This window comes from Corvus moneduloides, chromosome 6 (genome assembly GCF_009650955.1).
Source record: "Corvus moneduloides isolate bCorMon1 chromosome 6, bCorMon1.pri, whole genome shotgun sequence".
Taxonomy (NCBI): Eukaryota; Metazoa; Chordata; class Aves; order Passeriformes; family Corvidae; genus Corvus; species Corvus moneduloides.
Window position 1 is genome coordinate 57,212,993 of NC_045481.1, and position 19,797 is coordinate 57,232,789.

General features: G+C 43.7%; 1 protein-coding gene across 4 annotated transcripts in view; it reads left to right on the forward strand.

Annotated features, from left to right (window-relative positions):
• Nucleotides 1-214: 214 nt before the first annotated feature.
• The window catches only part of MPPED2 (metallophosphoesterase domain containing 2), a 107,011-nt gene continuing 87,428 nt past the window's right edge, over nt 215-19,797 (forward strand). The window contains exons 1-2 of one of the 4 annotated variants that reach the window (XM_032112628.1): nt 215-322; nt 5,233-5,475. In XM_032112628.1, the coding sequence (XP_031968519.1) occupies nt 5,348-5,475 (128 nt within the window). In that variant the 5' untranslated portion in view covers nt 215-322; nt 5,233-5,347. Of the gene's footprint in view, nt 323-1,447; nt 1,503-1,538; nt 1,671-2,505; nt 4,186-5,232; nt 5,476-19,797 lie in introns of those variants that run through there. The other 3 variants (XM_032112629.1, XM_032112631.1, XM_032112632.1) reach the window with 3 other exon arrangements.

The window sequence follows — 19,797 nt, forward strand, 5'->3', positions numbered from 1 at the left end:
GAGCCGTGCGTGTGTGTGTGTGTGTGTGTGTGCGAGCAGCGCGCCGTGGCCGCCGTGTTTCCTGGTGCCTGCTCCCTGACCCCAGTGGCAGCCCCGATCACTGCACCGCGCCCGCCCTCGCCGCCGCCCCGCTGCCGCTCCCGCACCCGGAGCCAGAGCCGGACCCGGAGCCGGACCCAGGGCCGCCGCCGCCGCCGGGCGCCGCCGCGGGGTCGGGCGCAGGCTCTGCCCCGGCCGCGCCCCCGCAGCCCCATGGAGCGGCCCCGCTGCCCGCGCTGAAGGCATCCCCGACCCGCCCGCAGCGGCAGCCGGCGGAGGGAAGGTGAGCGGCCCCGGGCCGGTGTCGGGAGCAGCGGGGCATGGCGGGGGCAGCCGCGCACAAAGCGGCGGGTTAGAGGTGCCGTGTCATGGGCGAGAGCGGGGGGGGGGGGGGGGGCGGGCAGGAGCTCCGGCGGAGGCGCCGGGTCCAGCCTCCCGCAAACAATAATGAGGATAAACCCGGCGGCCCGCGCTCCCGCCGCGACCGCCCGAGCCCGCCGGGTCGGGTCGGGTCGTGCCGGTGCGGCGGCAGCGGCGCTTCCCCGCAGCCGAGGCGGCGATGTCGGCGGCGCGGAGCGAGGCTGCCCTGCCCTGCTCCCCAGGCCGTGCCCCCGCTGCCCTCCGCCGCTGCCCGGCCGGGCGCAGGGGCGGCGGGGGGCTGGCGGCGCCGGGGGCGGCCTGGGGGCGGGGGCGGTGTGCGGGGTCGGCGCGGGGTCGGGGCGGGGGGCGCGGCGGCGGGGCCGGGAGGGTAGGCCGGGGAGCATTGTGCTGGCTGGGGCCAGCGGGCGGGCGGCAGCCGGCGGGCGCAGCGCCGAGCAGCCCGGCGGGCGCGGGGACGGGGCTGCCGGCGCGGAGGGACCGGGGGGATGTGGGCGAGGGGGGGACACGCTGCAAAAGTAGGGAGGGAAAGGCGGGTTGGTTTGGCGTTCCCCGGCAGAGTTGCCCCTCGCCCTTTCGCCGGCAGAGAAGCCGCTCTGAAACCCTGATCCCGGAGGCCTCAGACACTTAGAACATTTGGAGGGGTTGGGGGCGCGGTGCGGGGGTCGGCACCGCCGGAATAAAAAGCAGCGGGCATCACCCACCCCCCCCCCCCCGCCCGGCCTCGCCGCGCTCGCCCGCGGCTGCTGTGGAGTTCATCGCATCCCTCCCTCCAGCATCCTCCCCCCCACAGCCATTTCGGTCCGTGGCAACTACGGGGACGGGGGCGGTGTGAACTTTGTGCGGCGCGGCACGTACGGCGCAGACAGGGCAGAAATGCCCCCCGGTGCCGCGGGGCGGGGGCAGGGCAGGGCAGGGGGCGCGGGGCGGGGGCTGCGGCACACGCCGGGACGGGGCCGCGCCGGAGCCATTGGCCACCCGGAGCCATCAATCACCGGGGGGCGAGCCCGGCGCCCCGCGGGGCCGCGGCCGGGGCGGCCCGGGAGCCGGCGGCGGGCGGAGGTGGGGAGCGGCCGGGAGCCCAGGTACCGGGGGTCGGCGGCGGGGAAACGGGACGGGGGAGTGTCGGGGTCCGGCCCCCCGCTGCCTCCGCCGGACTCGATGGGTAGCTGGAGCCCGGAGTTGTCCGCAAACTGCAGCGCAGCATCTCGGGGACTGTGGGGCCGCTGCCGAATCCCCGCGGGGAGTGCACCGTGAGTGCCGGGGGCTCCGGGGGCTGAGGAGCCGGGCGGGTGCAGCGTGCCGTGTCGCTGTAACAGCGCCGGGATAGTGGAGGTATCAACAGAAGGTGTTGACGCGGGGTTAACCCTTCCCAGCTCCTGCCTTTCAGCGTTTTCTGCTACAGCCGGAGCCCAGCCAGAGGCAAATTTTTGAAATTCAGATGAGGAAGGCGTAAATATTTTATTTGGGGAAATGGGTTTCTCGCGTGCCTGCGTGTGCATGTCCGTACGCAGAGCTCGTGTGAGTGCGATGTAACGTTACATTTAAAATCACTTACCTGTACAGATTCCGTGGCAGTTTTTTGTCAGGGCAGCAGTGTACAGATTTACAATTAGCTGCACCTGAGTTTGGGTCAGCCCTGTTCCGAAAAAGTGCCGGTTTATACCTGTAACACGAGCAGATGTGTACAATGGCACATCTCCTGGCTTGCTGCCGGTCCAAATCCACGCTGGAAAAGGATAACAGCCTGTATCGGGGAAAACCCAACATGCTGAAAAATCATCAGTTAGGTTTTTAATATAGTCATTCTTACTTAAAACTGCCTCGAAAGGTGTGGAGGATATTACACGTTGTTTTACTTGATAGATGGGAAAAGAATGCAATTTTTATTTTTTTGTACCCATCTCCTGTGTGTAACCTTCAAGTAGTGCTCATAGTTGGAGAAAGAAGAATGGTAGTGATTCGAAGAAGTCTTCTTTAATTTCTTTTTTTAATCTTGGGTCTAAAATACATTTGTTTTAAAGTTTTGAAATGTTCAGCTTCTTCTATTTTCTTCAGAGACGTTCACAGTAAAGAAGGTAATAATTAGATACTTGTGATAGTTGAGCTGTAGTACTCTATGGAGTACTAAATGGAAAGTAAGAGAATTGTCACAGAAGCCAGCTTCAAATTATACTTTTTTTTTTTTTTACCCCCAGTCTGGCATTTGCTGTTGAATTTCATTTTAAAAGGATGGTTTGTTCAACTTTGTCTTAATTTAAGTAGAGATTTATTTTTAAGATTAAAGATTAGAACAATGGGAAGCAATTGCAGCTTACACACTTATAGTCTTACTGAGAGTCAACTTAAGAGTATTTAATACAGCTGTTTAAGTATTCTCTTGTCATTTGTTTTATGCCAGTTAGTTGTAATTTCTTTCTGTAACATGGACTGTTATAAACATTGTAAAAAATGCTTATTATCTTTATGTATAATTCATTCTCGTGAACAAATTAGATTTTTCTTCCATGAGTGAACTATAATATGAAATTTAATGTTCTGACCTTTCTTATGCTGGGTCGCTGAAAACAGTGTCATTTAGTTTTCCTGAAATCCCAAGCATATTTTTGTTGTTTTCTTAATGCATTGTTTTATGTTGTTGCTGTTAATTGCAGAAAAAAATAACATTACACATATAATTTTCACACTACTTCTTAATAGATACAGGCTCTAAAGTTCTTGCAGTGTAAAAGAAAAACTCTTAGGTTTTTTTTTTTTTCAGGAGCTCTGATGGCCAGCATTTTCGTTAATGACAGTCATTTCTTTGGCAGGAAGATGTTTTCATTTGTATTTACTTTTCAGTACAGGGCAATTATGCTGCTCTGTGTTGTGCACTCTTCGTAGTTTCTATCTCAAAAGAATTGCAGTGCTTGGAACAGGACTGCAGTTTGAAGCAGGTGTTGTGTTTTACTGTTATGCAAAATAACACTAAAATATAATTGTAAAGGAAATTCAGGAAACAGCTGCAAACTTGGTGTGATAACCACTACATTATGTGAGCAGTTGTTGCAGCATCTTACATCGCATCTAACACAGCAAAGACTTGTTTCAGCAAAGCTCACGGTTGCTTTTTTTTGGTGCTGAAACCTTGTTCTCACAAGAGAGGTCTGCTAGGTCTTACAGGGGAAGATCAGACCATAACCACAGTTACAATGCTGTAACCAACTAGTGAGTTTTTGAATTGGTGCTTTACATTTCATCTTCTTCTTTTTTTTTTTTTTTTTTAAAGTATACTTTTTTCCTTCCAATGCTACAGAAGATGAAGGATAGAATCCAGTTACTGGAATGCAGGTTGCAGAATGTCTTAACCCAACTAACATATGGAAACCTACATAGGCCTGAGGTGGTAAAATAGTAAAATAAATGGCCTATAGCAGGCCATCTGCCATTTGCAGAGCATTTTCATCATGCTTCATGCCAAACTGGAAATTAGTCTTTGTATTAAAAATATATTTTGAATACAAATCAAAGATTTCGAATGTTTAATGTTACACATGGCAAGCACATTTCTATCTGGGAGCTAGAGAAGTCCAGGAAAATTGCGCTGGAAAAATACTGCTTAGTCTGATGCTCAGGGCTCAAGTCATTTTCTTCTCTTTCCCATCTCTTTGTCTTCCCAGTAAACACTGATTTACTTTTGTAAAACCTACTCCAGATATGAAAAGTCCACTCTTATATGTGGCAACTAAAGGGAGGAATATCGATGGATTCCGAGTGTCATGATTTCATGTAAGTCCTTGCAGCTAGCATAGCGTGTCCCAGCTGAGGAGGTGCCTCATAAATGGGGCTTTTAAAAAGTTGCTCATCTTGAAAGTATTCTTCGAACATCAGCTGATCAATTTTCACAGAGTCCCTCTGAAAGGAAGGCAGCTGAGGTATCCTCAGTTTATTGACTGAAGAAATCGAAGCTCAGATTTTGTGCAAGAAACTCAATGGAGCGTGTTTGGGAGATTTCTGGCTATTGGGTTATGCTAATATTACAGTACGCATCCAGTCCTAAAGCAAAATATGTTTAAGAGCACTCTGAAGAAGTGAAAGATAGGGAAGCATGGAGAGGGAAGAGCCTATTTCTTTCATCTTATGCAGAAGTATTTATGCGTAAAATCATGCTTAAGTCTGTCAGATAAATCATTACTGTCTGGTAACAGTGAATCCAAGCCAGTTTCAATGCTAGTGAGCTATAATATGGATATTTTGTTAACATTGCCTAGATACTTGCCTTTCTTTGGACAAATAAATACTTTGATTCAGAGGTATTTGGGTGTACCTTTTGCTATGCAATTGTAACATGTTCTTTACATCAGTTTCTTGTAAATCTCTCCGTTGTTACTCAGTGTTCTAAAGCTACAACAGCACCTTGAAAACAAGTGTGCATATTTGTGGAAAGTCATTTGTCCTTCAGGAAACTGGGTCCATTTGTGAATTTTTGTGGTTGCAATTAATATAAGATTTTTTAAAAATAAAGGATACGAAATGGGGAGTATTTAACTGGAGCATTCAACAGAGATATTTTATTCCCCCTTCCCCCATCCCCTGAAGATAAAGTGTTACTTTAAGCATTCATCTTTGGATGTGTCTAATGATGATGGAGTTGGATGATGAGGTCATTAAAAAAAAAAAAGTGAATTGTAATGCTTAGAGAAGGTGATGGGTACATCAAGAATACAGAAAAGATCTCAGATCTGAATGGAAATCAGGACAGCGTAGAGTAATAGGTCTGTGTATGTTTACATCTCATGGCTTATAGCAGCATGTGCTGTCTTTCTCTCCTGGCAGAGGTCACAGAGTTGATGCGGAGCTGCTGGGAATCAGGAGCTGCCCGGACCACAATGCCCTACCCTGCTCCTGGCCTTGGGAAGTTGTGAGCTGCTCATGTCCATAAGGAGGAAGGATGGCTCATGGAATTCCTTCACAAGGCAAAGTTACCATAACGGTGGATGAATACAGCTCCAACCCAACGCAGGCGTTTACACACTACAACATCAATCAGAGCCGGTTCCAGCCTCCACATGTGCATATGTGAGTATTCCCGACCTGTGTGCCTGCCTGCGTGCCTGCTGTGTGCCTGCCTGTGCTGAGACGGAGGACTGCTGCTCAAGGAGTGGGTTGAAAGCTGAGACATTTGGTTAGTTAGTCATTGAAGCTAAAAGGCAAAATGGTTATCGGGTCTCTTACTCGGTGTGTCTGAGGACTGAGAAGCTGCTTCATCCTCTCCTGGAGGTGGCCGTGGCTGGGGCTCGGTGCCACCACCTCGGTGGAACTCACCCCATGTTCTCAAGCTTGTCACTTTACTGATCTCCCTTTAACTCGCCTGAGGGACCCATTGCTTTAAAATTTAAGCTCCCTTCCCCCAGCGCTTACACTCAGCTGCGAAATAGGCCTAATTGGGACTAATTGTCCCCCCTGATCAGTGAATCCTTTGTCCTCCTGGTTGCGAGTGGAACGTGTGCCGCATTCCACATTCCATTCACAACCTGCCGCACAAAGGAGTCGGGGGCTGCCCTCTAGTTTCTCCGAAGAACTACAAATACTCTCTTTAAACAACAGCCCTGGCCCGAACCAACAAAACCATGGGAAGTGGGGAGCTGAAGGTTCCTTCCCTCACCTTGTTATTCCTGGTATTGTGGCACCCAGGGTCGCTGTGCCCGCAGCACCTAGGCACAATGGGCTGCTTGCTTAGCAAAGAGCTAACTACCAGTTTCAACTCTGAATTTCCTTCCCATTGTATAGTTGGGTTTGATCTTTATCGGTTATTTATGTGAAGGTTCTTTTTCTTTTAGCATTAATAGACTGAAAAGCACGTGAAGCTAAAACAAAGCCGACATCTCTTGACATCCTGAGAGCCATTGTTAGGCAGGATTTTGAACCATGTCACACTATTGAATTTAATAAGGATTTTGCATAATAAGGGGGGAAAGTTGTATGGTACTTCATTGCATTTTTGTTATGTAGAAGCCTGCCGGAAGAGTCACAATGTAGGAGTTCAGCACCTTCTAATAGGATTTCATGTGGTTACAATGTTCCTAAAGGCAACTTTAGGAAGGATGCTGAAGAGTGTCTGTCGTGCATGTGACTGACTTTTCAAGGTGAAAAACTTTCCATTAATTACATTTGATTTGATTTATTACTACCACGATGATGTAACTTTGATTTTAGAAACATTTCCATGTCTTGATGCACTTTTCAGACCTTCCGTCAGCAAATTTCTGTTGCATGTTTTGCACTCCAGGCTGTGCTTCTGACTGACATTAAGTACAAATCTTATTTAGAGAATGAATTCAAAGCAAACAAAAGAAAATCAGAAAGCAGTTTTAAATAACCCCTTCCTATTGACACTGACTTCAATGGGAGCTGAATTTAGGACTAAGTGTGGTGTTCAATGCTGTAAAAATTGTTCATGCTTTGTTTAAAAATCTCAGAAACATTTCTATAGGCACTCCTCTAAGGGACAGTGTATCTCTTAAATGATACTAACTTGATGGATGTCTTGAAAGATACTTTTCTTCTTTCAAAAAATTGTGTAGTTGAGATAAAAACTGAAACATCAAAGTACAGTACAGTGACAGTATTTTAAATAATTTTTAACTTAAATTCTGCAACTTTCTTAAAATTAGAAATTTTGTTTTAGCAGAGGCTGTGGCACATGAAAGGGAGATCAACATTTAGAAAAATTGGAAATTAATTAGTCTCAGATTCACAGAGGAAGCAGAGACAGCAATGCTCAAGTGCAGGAGGCGAGTTCAGGTATAGTCTGGATAGCAAATGATGGGTTTTAGAAAACCTGTTGAGAAAGAAAAGACAGGATCCTACCAGGTGGGTAGAGGAAAGCAAGGAAGTGAAGATATGGGTATGCTGAGGGTTTGTGTGATGTAAGAACAGTGACATTGTTTCTGGAAAGGGGAGACTGGATTATGTGGTAGCTTCAGATGGAGTCTGTATTTGTCTTTTCAATGTATTGTAATGGAAGTTTTGTGTGTTTTTCTGAAAGAGGTTGTCATCAAGTGAGAAATCTGAACAGAAAATTGGTAAAAGCAGTATTAACAAAGAAACCATGATCTCTTTACCCTGTTATATCTCTGTTAGTGCCACGTTGCTGCTGCCGCCAGGATTGATTTGATTTGGTTTTACAGTCTGCTTTTCTTTGTTGCTGTCTTCTAAAGTAATGCATGTGTCTGGTTTGCTGGTTTCTTTTTCTGTTTTGTGGTTTGCCTTTTGTGGTTTGCCTTTTTTTTTTTTTTTTCCTAAGAGGGAATTTGAAGAGGCTTTATTCCCTAGTGAAAAATTTATTTTAAAAATCATGGGATGAAGAGAAATGAGTAAAGCAACATGGGAGCTGAATTTTGTGACGTGTGTGTGAATAGCAGGGCAATTATTGCTGCAGGACCCTGCTGCATGCCATAAATCAGTAGCTGGGTGCAGCTTAAGGACAGTGTTCTTTGCTAAAGAAAATACTGGTTTTAGAAGTAATTTCTTTATGGATATGCATCTTCATGTGCAAAGGTGAGAACTGAGTTCTTGGCCTGCACTGAACCATTTACAAGTTCTCATATCCTTTGGGCCTAACTCTGATTTCACACAGAGTAAAGGAGAGTCCATGCAATATCACCAGCATAAATCTGGTGAGTAAGGCACTACTGCCAGTACTCTGCTTGTTCATGGGCTTTTTCTCCCACTTTCATTTTGTGCCTTTCATGTGACAGTGTCGTGTAGTTCAATCAGCTGCGATACAGTTATCTTTATACATATTTTTATACCAGCACTCCTTAGTCAATTTGTTTAAGTGTACTGTCAGGTAAACAGCAGTGTATTTATTACAGCTCCTTTTGCTTGGGCTGGCAGCAACAGCAGTTTTGCCAGTATAACTTTTGAATCAGGTTGTCCAGCCTTTTTATTTTATTTCTTGACTAATTAATGTCTGAACAGGTATTCTAAAGGCAATTTTTGCTGCACAGTTGTTTTGCGTAAAGGGATGTAATTTTAAATATTATTTTGTCATCTTGAAGCAATGTTCCCACCCACAGGTTTCACTTGCTTTCTGAATGTTATAAAGCGTTTGTATTTGAGTGCTTTGTCCAATTAATGTTTACTTTCACTTAGTTTTAATTAACTGCATCACCTTAGTTCCCTGCTTTCAAGGACAGCTGCAAAATAATAAATAACAACTATAATATGCTCCCCTGTGCTTCATGTTGATTATTATTCTTCTGAAAGTTTTCATACTTTCAATTTTTTTTTTTTTCAAGAATTGTGACTTTAAGAGGGAAGTGCTTCTTGCTCCTTAGGTGTATAAGCGTGTGTTTGAGGGGCTTTTTTTTGCGGGGGGGGGGTGGGGTGGGGTGTGTTTGTTTGTTTGTTTTTTAAAACCAAACTAGCTTTTAAACCTGTTTAGACTTTTGAGATATTCTGTATGAGGCTGCTAGCAGTGGTACCAACAATACCACTGAGCAGCAGTAGGATGCAGCCTGGGGACAAATTCAAACGAAAAACTACTTACTTACGTTTCAACCAGACGGAAGAATCTTCCTGTTTAGGAACAACACCCCATTTACTTGCAGAGGGGAAAAAAAAGGGAAGAGTGTAATAAACCTTGTGTATCTGTTATGGAAAATGCCCCTTTGGACAGGCCTATCTGGTGAGGATGAGGGAGTTTTGTGAAGATAAAACAGCTGTAGCCTGAGCTGCTGCAGGCTGAGCCTGTTAGAGGAGTTCTTTAGGTTTCCTCTGGTCTCACCAACATGGCTTGGTGGCTTGTTTTTAGGGTAGTTTGAATGCATGTTAAAACTCTGTTATGGTTTAAATTCAGTAGTAGGGGAGTAGAAAGATAGAGGCTTCTGTGCCAGAGCAAAAGTCTTCTAAATAAGTTTATTCATACCTGGAGATACATTTTTCAATCTGTAACTATATAATTTTACTGCCTTTTCTGTACTAGAGCAATCCCCCATGTGAATATTCTTATTTTAAAACAAAGAGTATAAGCAGAGCTTTATATTGGTAGAAATATATGTATGGTTGAACAAAGTACGTAAATGTCTGTGTGTAAATGTGTATATATAATAATAATAGTAAAATAAAAACACAGCTATTTGATCATAGAAGAAAAAACTTTCAACTGTGATGAAGCCTTACCTTGTTAAAACCCAGAGATCTTATTAGACTACTAACCTTGAGAGGGAGGAGGATCTTGCTTTCTTTTTTTTCTTGGGGAAACCATCCTGCATTTAATGGGCTTTATAAACTCCCACTGAGATTCGTGGGAAATCATGCATTTGATTTGCAATATTCTCGATTTTTGTTTCATGTAAGGTGTGTAATATTTAGGGGGAGGGGAAAAGAGTTGTCATTAGCAGTATATGAACTCATTTGACATTTACAGAAAAGTGGAGTTGGTATATGTAATATTACTGGTTGAGATAATAAGAGATTCAGTGTTACACCAGTCAGCTGTGCCTCGTGTGACTGGGCAGGATGTTTCAGCTGATGCTGATGTGACAGAGTTGTGGTTTTGCTGGAAATTGTTGCTCTGGCCATTAATAACACTTCTTTTTTTTTTTTTTTTTTTTTTTTTACAAAAGCATACACAGTCCATGACCACCCAGGTTTCTTTTCACTACTTATTTTTCCAAATAAATAAATAAACCAGTACTCTCTGAAACAATCAAGTGACATTAACGCTCCGGCTGTGAAAACAGGAGTACTTTGAATGAGTGTGCTTAAAACTCGAGCGTTACTTTCTGACACAGGGATTTTTTTCCTGGGGTCACGGCTCACAATCAGTTTACCTTGGTGCAGGTTTAGTCTCCTTTCCCTGGCTGGTCCCTCACTGACTGCAGCAGTTCCCAGCCCGGTGTGTGAAGGAAAACAAACCTGTTTTTCTTTAGCCAAGAGCAGGAGCCTTTCAGCAGCTGCCCCGAGGCAGCTGAGCTCTCCCTGCAGTGCCTGGTGGGGATTCCAGCGGAATATGGGCAGGGAGACAGTGGAGGTGAAAACCCTTACAACTGTCCCGAAATAAACAGTCCCCCACTCCAGAAGAAGGCCAGGAACTGGTGGTGTTTTGTGGTCTTTCTGCCACAGAACAACGGAAGCCGTGTGGCAAGGATGCCAATTTTAATTGTCATTAAGAAAACTCTCTTACTGGTGTCTGTGCATGTCTGTGTGAGTGAGGATCTCTACCACCTCACTGATTTTACATTGTTCAAAGTTATTTGTGCAAAAATCTAAGCATCACATAAGTTCTTAACTTAAATTTTACATGTAAAATGAAAATAACTTTGTAAAGAAGCTACGCTTAGAGCCTTTTGGGATGCTGGAGGGTGGAGCATACTCAAAGTGTCCATACAGTGGTGATGTAAGGCTCAGGAACTACAGTTTTGTAATTAAAATTCAAATTTAGGCCCCTTGTATTGTGTTTATACAGTGCAGTCATAATATGCTAAGCACTCTTGAAAAATTGATTAAATTTCTGACCTTTCTTTTTGTCATTGTAAAAAGGAATAATACCAAGCTACCTTTAAAAAAATGGTCTGACGTCCCTGGAAGGCTAATGCTGTAAAAGTGCCAATATTATTATTATTATAAATGTAGGATAGGTTTAAAATAATTTTTTGCCACCATTGCCCTATTATTACTGTCTTTCCACATTGCCCTGCCCTGAGATGGAAGCCAGGTCTGGTTTCAATTGGTGATAAACCCTTTACCTCTTGTGTTGGTGGGATCAGGCTGCCAGAGCAGTCTCTGCCTATCAAAATCAATCCATCAGTCCCTCAGTGTGAGGTATCAGCCTTCTGCAGCTCCCACGTGTTGTCTGAATGAGAAAAGCTGTGCCTGGAGGTTGCTCACAGGGCTGGAAGGGGGGAAGATCCCTGAGATAAAGAAAGGCTTCAGCGCTGAACCTGCTGCTCCCCAGCTGCTCCTTCCTGCCCCTGTGCCACACGCTCTGCCACCTCCCCAGGAGCGCTGGCAGAGCCTTTTGGAGTCTGCTGTATGGATTGTGACGCTGGAACAGTCCAGGTTAGAAATGTCCATGTAGTCGTGTGGGGTTTTTGGTTGGTTGTGGGGGGGTTTTTTTGGTTTGTTGGGTTTTTTTTTTTCTAATGAGCTACTTGCAGTGATCTCTCTCTTGGTGTAGCCTCACCAGTAGAGGGTCACAGAGGTGGCCAGCACAGGGAGCTGGCACTATGCTTACTGGTCCACCAGTGGGCAAGGATAGAAGGAGGGGGATATTTGTTCACCTTTCTTGCAGAAATAAGACTACATGAAGATTTTCATTGTGAAAATGTGCTGTTAAAACATCTTGTAGAGTCAGTCTGGCTGCTGTTGGTAAACCCTGAGAGGGAGAAAAAGAAAAAGGTTTTTGTGTTCATGTGTGTTGGTGTTCTTTTGAGCTGTATTAATCATGCAGAGGAGTCTTTGGGTGACAAACACTCTATCTGTAAGGCCCCATCTCAGTAGCTGAGGACTATAAAAGAAAATTTTCATTACGTGGTCTGATTCTACACCATAGTGTTACCTGTATGGTTCATTTAGTGGTCAGTCATACTGAGATACAGTTGACCTGCATTTTCATGTTTATGTGCAACACACAGTGTATTCTTACCTTGTGGGAGATGTGTGATGGGATCTGACCAGGAATGCTTTTTGCAGCAGTGGCTCCTGCCACAGTACCTTGTGCTGGAGGGAGGCTGCTCACCAAGGAAGCTCTTTGCTGTGAAGTAGTTAGACAAAAAAGATGGATATATGTTGCAATCAGGATGTTGTACTGTCACTGGAAACTTGTTAATTTCTTTTTTTAAAATATCAGGGCGGTAGGGATATTGTTGTGGAAGCAGCAGATTCTTGCTTTTATTTAGTGCTTGAAGGGTGAGAATACAATCTGTCCTGTGAAACAACTTCTAGAGCATAGATTTCCAAACAGAGAGTTAATAACTAAATTTGCAGGTCCCACGCTGCTATCCATTGGAGAATTTTTGGCTCATGGTTTTCTCCTAGTGGCAGGATGAGGCCGGTCTCCCCTGACAGCAGTGATGAGGGAGCCTGTTCCTTTTCCCTGTAACACATGGCTATTCCAAGGAAAGTGCTGCAGCTACCTATCACACATCTTATTCTTTACCTTTACAAACCCTTGCTAGAATTTTTTGTTGGACAAATAAGCAAAAGGAAAGCCCTATAAACAATGTGAGTTTAGATGTCTATGTTATGTGTTAAATTTTTATATGCAGCTAGCTTATGTTTGATGCAAGACTATTTCAGAAGTGATCAAGTGTTGGTCATGGACATTGATTTTTGTACTCAATGTTGGCACGTTAATTTCTTGAGTTTACATTTCTGATCTTGAGCTCCCAGAGGTGGAAGTCAGTAATTTCAGAGTCAGTGGCCTAACATGTATCCATGGAAAAATTCAGAAATGGAGGGCTAGTGTGTCTCCTCCCTAAAGGAACACTGGAACAGTTTGGTTTTGAATTCTGTACAATGCCATGATGTAACTTGAGAAAATAAATGCTTCTAGGCATAGCAGAAGTACAGTAAGGCAGGGAGATGCCTTTAAAAGTTGCGTCTCTGAACAGTGGCCTTGTAAAGTTACTGCTGGGAAGGCACAGCCCAGTCTGCTGCTGGGGTTACCTGCATCCCCTCCAGTGATATGTGCCGGCAGGGAGAGGGGAGTGCCAGTGCTGGGTAGGAAGTGCCCTCGGTCTTGCATGGGAAAATCATTCACTTCATAACTCACACCAGGTTTTCCCGAGTCCCTAGAGTGGATTTTCCAGCAAGTTGTGAGTTTTGGTCCTTGGAGCAATGACTTCTTGTTTCCAGTGGTTTGAATCATACTTGGCACATGCAGCTGTAGTTTTATGGACTTCATCGAGGTTGTTTCTGCTTGCAGAGGGCCTGATACGGCTCTCAGGTCTTCTCTGCACCGTGAATGTGCAGAGCAGCGCAAAAGAGAGGAAGGAGCTAAGGCTGTGTGTGTATATACACACACATACTTCACAGCAGATATTTCAGAAGATGCAAACAGCTTGTTTGATGGGATTTGGAAGTTCAAGTCTTACCCATTTACTTTCGGTTTTGATGTGGGCCATTAAGGTTGCAATTTTTAGATTGTGTATTGTAGAGGGCAAGTTTTGTGTTACTGTGTGGTTGTTTTTAATTATGAGGAAGCTGTGGCTGAATTATGGACTTGTTTAAGTTGGATTATCAACTCCAGCTATTAATCTAGCACTGCCAAATCCACCACAATATAAACCAATATATTAACTGCTAAAGAAATTTTAAAAAAACCCAGCAAATTAAGATCACATAAAATAAAACAGCAAACGTGTGCATTTAAAACACTGAAGTCAAACCAATTCTGTCCTGTAGTAAATGTGACTAGACTTCATTTAATGGTTTTGATTTTGCTGCCTTTTTCAAAGAAAAAGTTAGGGTAGGATAATCTTGCACCCAGTAACATTCCTGGAGCAGTACCAAGTGGTTGGAGCAGAAAACGGGCAAGTCTGGATTCCAAACAATAAAGTTTAGATACCTGGCATTGGAGTCATTTTATTTATCTCCTGAAGAGTTGACCATAAAGCTTGGTCATAACCTCGATAAACCTGGAGATTTCTCCCAGCACACGAGCTGTATGTATCCTGCAGGATCTGCTGCTCTTGGCTGTCACTAAGTGCTGGTGGATGAGCAGTGCTGCTGCTGCTGCTGAAGCCTTTGGAGTGGGGCAGAGAGGATGGCTGGAGAGCAGGTCAGCTCGTAATCCCCAAATACACGTGTCCACTTCATAACTGATGGATAAGACCCATTTTATTTCTGCTATCAACAGAGTTCACCTGTGTACTCTCCACTGATAGGGAGATGCTTGCCCCTATTTTTATATGTCCTATTTTATAATGGGCGTATTTTCTAAATTTAAATTGTTATGTTGAGGGGAGTAACAAAATCTAACTGTCTCCTGTTTTTACCAAAAGTTTATTTAAATTACTGGGCTTTGTCTTGCAGGACTTGTTTTTGTCACAGGTTGTGGATTTCATATTCCCAGCCCCTCTGTTCCTTTCATCCTGCCTGACATTAGGGCTGCAGAGATTCTGCTGGACAGGGAAAAAACAGCACCAGAGGCTTCCTTGCAGCAAAGTCTCCACTTACTGTACTGGGCATTAGCTTATATCCAGCACATTAGACTTAAAAGCACAGAGCCATTAAGTGTAGCGCTCCCTTCCCAGGAGGGCAGCAGATGGAGAGAGGATGGGGGAGGGAAGGAGAAAGGAGCGTGATAGAGGGACTTGATCTGATGTATTTGTAAGCCAGGAAACTTGCTATTTACCACGTTTACAATTTCTCTGGTAAAAGGAATTGAGTGTAGAGACTGTGAGCAGGAAGGTCAGCACATTACTCCTAAATGTTTAGCTATTGCATCAGTTTATGGGAAGGAAAAGGTGCTAGTCCAGTATATCTTCCCTCCTGTTCCTTTTATATAGGGAGCACAAAGAAAAAAGTCATTACTTTTTAATTACTCTAGGCTTCTTTGTTTCTTAAGGCACATTCGCTTCTGGCCAGCAGTGAGCATTAACAATGGGTTATTTGCTTTCCTGTGAAGGGTGAAGTAGTAGTTTTGGGGAAAATTATGTTCAGAATTAGAATTTCATGTAGTCCAGCATATTTAATGCATAGGAGCCTTGTCCTATACTTATAAAATGCAGAGATTAGTGACATCATTGTTGCTTCCAATGGGACAGGACCTGTCACTTAAAAATGCCAGGTTAAGTGGCTCCCTCGGTTTTAAGCAATGATCCTTTCAAAGACTTCCTTTCTCTGGTTGTTAGCAATGTACATATAAGATTATGATAATTGACAGATATTAAGGAAGAGGGAAATTTCTTCTGTGTGATGTGTTTATTTTGTAAGTTTAAAGTCATCCAGGCATTCACTTTTCCTCTTGGAAGGGAGTGAATAAATTAAAACTAAATAAATACACGATTATACATGAAAAAATTATATATAGCCCAGGTGTAATCTTTCAATTACTTGAAAGTTTTATATATAATTGTTTCATTTTGATTATATCTCTCTTGACATTAGTTTGATTTTCCATCATCTTGTTTGTTAAACAGGGATGTTTGCAGCTTTGACAGGAAGGCATGTTTGCAAGAAGAATTAATTTTGTTCTGCTCTCATTGCTATTCTCTACCTTGAAAGTTTCCACTTATGTACCCTCTTTGGGTTTTTGAGAGAGTTATGATTCATATTGTAACTTCTTTTGGAGGTTATTTTAATTGTTTGCATAAAGTTCTTAAGACAGTTTTTCTCCTAGAAATGTATAATGAGACTGCACAGATCAAATGCTGTAATAGGAGTTTCAAACACCCTCTGAGAATTAAAATGCTGATGGTAATCCTTGGGGTGGTATATGATTTTTTTCCCCTCCTTATTTTATCTCCACTGTGACCTTTGGTGGTGTTCTGCTCAGCTACTCTGCATGGCTGCTTTCTGAGGGCGCTGCTGTGTTAATGGAAGGATCACACACACTACTCCTCTCAGAACCTGATACATCATCTTGGCAGCAAAACAGAGACCTTTAACGTGTGGGGTTTTCATTTGTTGTTAGTTATCTATCACCATGAGTTCTATGCCTGCAAGAAGACAGGTTGGTTTAAAAATGTATAAATGTAGAATGGAGACTTCATTTTCTTTGAGTGAGAATAGAAAGGAAATCCCTGGTCTCAAGGAATTAAAATGGTCTGTATTTAGGGGGATTTTGTTTTGTGTTCTGGCTCATTCATTTTAGATATCATTATTACAGAGCATATTTTCCTGAAAAGAATCCTTGCATCCAGTCTAGATTGTCAAGAGAAATATCAATTGAAGTTGAAACTTAATTTTGGATCACCTGGCTTCCTTGATAGTCAGTTCATGCCATCATTTCATACTGTCACTATTTTCAGTCAGTGTTCCTCTCAGAAGCTTTTTAAGATGCTATTCTACAGAATGAGAAAGACCTCTTGTGAATCATCTCATTCAGTGAAGAGTTAAAACACTGTTTTATGAAACACATAGAGCCAGGAGGTTGGTAGAGTTTTTTTATTAATTAGTTCCAATTAAATGGGGTCCTATAGAAGATTTGGAATAAGATGTGGCAATTTTCTGTATATCTGTCTGTAAAGAGACAGCGCCAGGTCCAGACAATTATACAATAAAATGCAGGAGGAATGTACTGGAGATGACCAACACAGAATAAATGGAAGTTGAGAAATGTATAAATGATCTCAAATCCCCAGAAATAACCGGACTGAAGATGTTGGCTTGAGGTGTGCTGGGACACAGCACGCCTTGCACCCGCAGCCGTATTTACTTTGTTACGGTTTTACTGCTGCATATGTGTTTAAAGACGTTCCTGCCCTAGCGTGAAGCGCAGCAGTGCGATACATATCGCAGTATTGCTGTGGTGGCAGTGTTGGAATCTGTCTTTTGTGTTTGCATGTGTCTTACTATTTACCTAACAAAAAGGTTTTTTAGATTTTGAACTTCCAGACTTGTGCCTTGTAGTTGTTTGCACGGAAGCGTGGCCATGCTTGTTGTTTATAGGAATTAAAGCACGATTCTTTCTGGTATTTTGTTGTTTTATGGGGGTGTTTTGTTTTGTTTTGTTTTTTTAAGGCACCAAACAGCTGTCAGTGGGGTAGAATTTCTATTTGTTTAGTGTGTTATTAGATAATGAGCTCTAAATGAAAAATCAGGCATCCTGCTATTTGTCCTCTGAGTCATCTAATCTTAAACAACATGCTCTGCAGTCATACAGCATGGACAGTGCTGACAGGTATGTTCAAAGAATTTATGGGTTTTTTTCCCCCCCGCCCCCCCTCTATCTTCCAAACAGGAAAAGACAGAAAATTAAGAGTTAAAATGTTCATTCTTTGATGGTATAACTAAAGTAATATGTTTCAGCTACATGGGGAGCTGCTGGAGTGGCCAACCTTCTGATTTTAGCACCCTCCCAAAAGTTGTTCTCCTGCAGAAGAAACAGTTGAATGGAGCATGAAAAAGTTTCTTGAACTGCCTCAGTTTGTCCTTAGTTTACTTGAATACTTTGACCTGCAGCAGTGATAATCAAGAACCATGGTATATGGATGGCTATATCTGGGAGAAGTATAGAAGAGAGAGTAAAATCTAGGCTGTCCTTATTTGATTTGTTGCCAAGTGTGTGTCAGTGCCCTGGCCCAAAGTGGGCAATGACACTTGCTAGCAGCACTGCTCCGGGGACTCACCTACCAAAGGTATGTCAGGCAGCATTTAAACAAATGTTCTTAAATGTTTATCCAGCTTTTGCAGTCATTTTTGGTCCAGTACTGTAGAAGGGTTGTGTCATTACGGATGTGGTGCCCCGTGTTCTGTGAGCGTGACAGGGTTAAGGTCTGTTCCCTGTGAACATTGTGTTTCCCCCACTGCCAGGTTTTGATAGCTGTACCACAGCATGTTGTAGTTGTAGGAGGTGTTGTGGCTACTGCATTAGTTACAACTTGAGATTTTAGTGATGTTGGTTCAATGGTTCTTGCAGATCTCTTAACTGAAAGGCCTTTTAAGAACAGGTGGGTGTAGTCTTAAAGCTACACAGGGCACAGCAAAAATCTTTTCCTATTTGCCTTACTTATGCTGCTGCCTGTGTTTTTGAAATCCATTGCAGAGCTACACTTGTATTTTCTCTGGGGAGCCTTATGACTGTGGTTTGGATGTGTCTTCCTCAGTGTGTGATACGGCTGCCAATTGACCTGGCGGCTCTAATCAAGTTAGGAGGTCAACTGTACAAAGGAAAAAGGAACCACATTCATTAACCCCCATGTATCTTTTGGTATTTAGTAAAGGTGGAATGGGTAATTACAGAAAATACTTGAAACTAAATTGAGGCGTTTTGGTAGGTACTTCCCCCACTGTGAGAATCTGACTTTGCGACGGCACGGGGGGACACCAGTCCACATGTGCAATTTAAATAGGTCTGGATTTTGCATCATAAATATGCACCGGATGCAGGGGAGAAAACCAGCACGTTCTCTCAGGATGCTGTTAGGGCCAAGCAGAATCTCATTAGGGACAACTTCAAAGATCAGTTCCTCATGTCCATAAAAACAAGCGTAAATTATCTTCTCTGAGCCTGCTGTTAGCAGTTGCACTGTTACATTATGCATGTAGCCTAGACTGCACATGGTATCAACAAACTGCTCTAGGTTTCCTTAGGGTTTCATTTTTATGCAAGGCATGGCAACTTTGCTGTTTATTGTTGTAGTTTTGGCTAATACAGTATTTGACTTAAAATTTCCTGTTATATTAGCTGTTAGTAGTGACACGGTGTCTGAAAAGGACTTTTAATGTTCCACAGTGCCCGTGTTTTTATAGAGGAATGGCATACAGACAATTCCCTGTATTGACAGCTTTACTTGCTTTCTCATTCTTCTGCTTCCTGCACTTAGTGAGAAGGTGGCTGATCCCGACTCTCTTGGAATGAAACTTGAAGGAGCTTTCAGGGAGGCTGCTCTGCAGCATGTGACTTAAATGTTTATGAAAATGATAAAGAGGGTAGAACTTCAATAACGTGTGCTTTCACTGGGCCACACGCCCCATCATATGCATTTGAAAGGCCAGTTTGTAATTGTTCCTGGGGAAATGTTTTGACGTGATGAAATGCAGCATCTGTGCATGGAAGTTTTGTGACAAGTTTCTATGGGATCAAGATTTTTGAGATTGCCTTCACTGTCCTTGCAGAAACAGTAAGATGCCATGAAATATTCTCCTGAACTGAACTATATTGCTAAAAAGGGTAAAATATTTAATATTTCTTTTCCTGTGGTATTTTTGTCTGTTTTGTATGGCTTAATCATTGATGAAAGAAAGCTTTCACTTGCACACCTAGTCAAGGCTTGCCACTGCCTTCAGATGTGGTGTTAAACTCCTGACTGGGCCAGCAATCTGATTTGCACAGTGGTGTCGCAAAGACCTGGAACTTGGGGCTGCTTTAGGCTGCTCAAACTAACTTCTGTTGTAACATCCCATGTGGCTGGTTCAATCCACTGTTGTTGAATTCATAATGCCAAGGAGCGTGTGAAGCAATGGTTTTACGAGAGCTCTTTGGCCCTGCTTGTTTGGGGTGGTGGTGCTGCTAACTGGAGCAGCCCTCGCTCCTTTGCAGTGCTGCTCTGTTCGCCCAAGTGTCTGTGTCATATGTGTAGCATAATTGGGAATTCAGAGTAATCCCTGGAGTATGATGCCCAGTTCAGCTCTGCAGTCCTGTTCACTGTCTGTCCCTGTACAGTTGTACTGGCACAACAGCCTGAAGCAGGAACCAGGCACAGCAAGAGGGGACTGGGAGCTGCA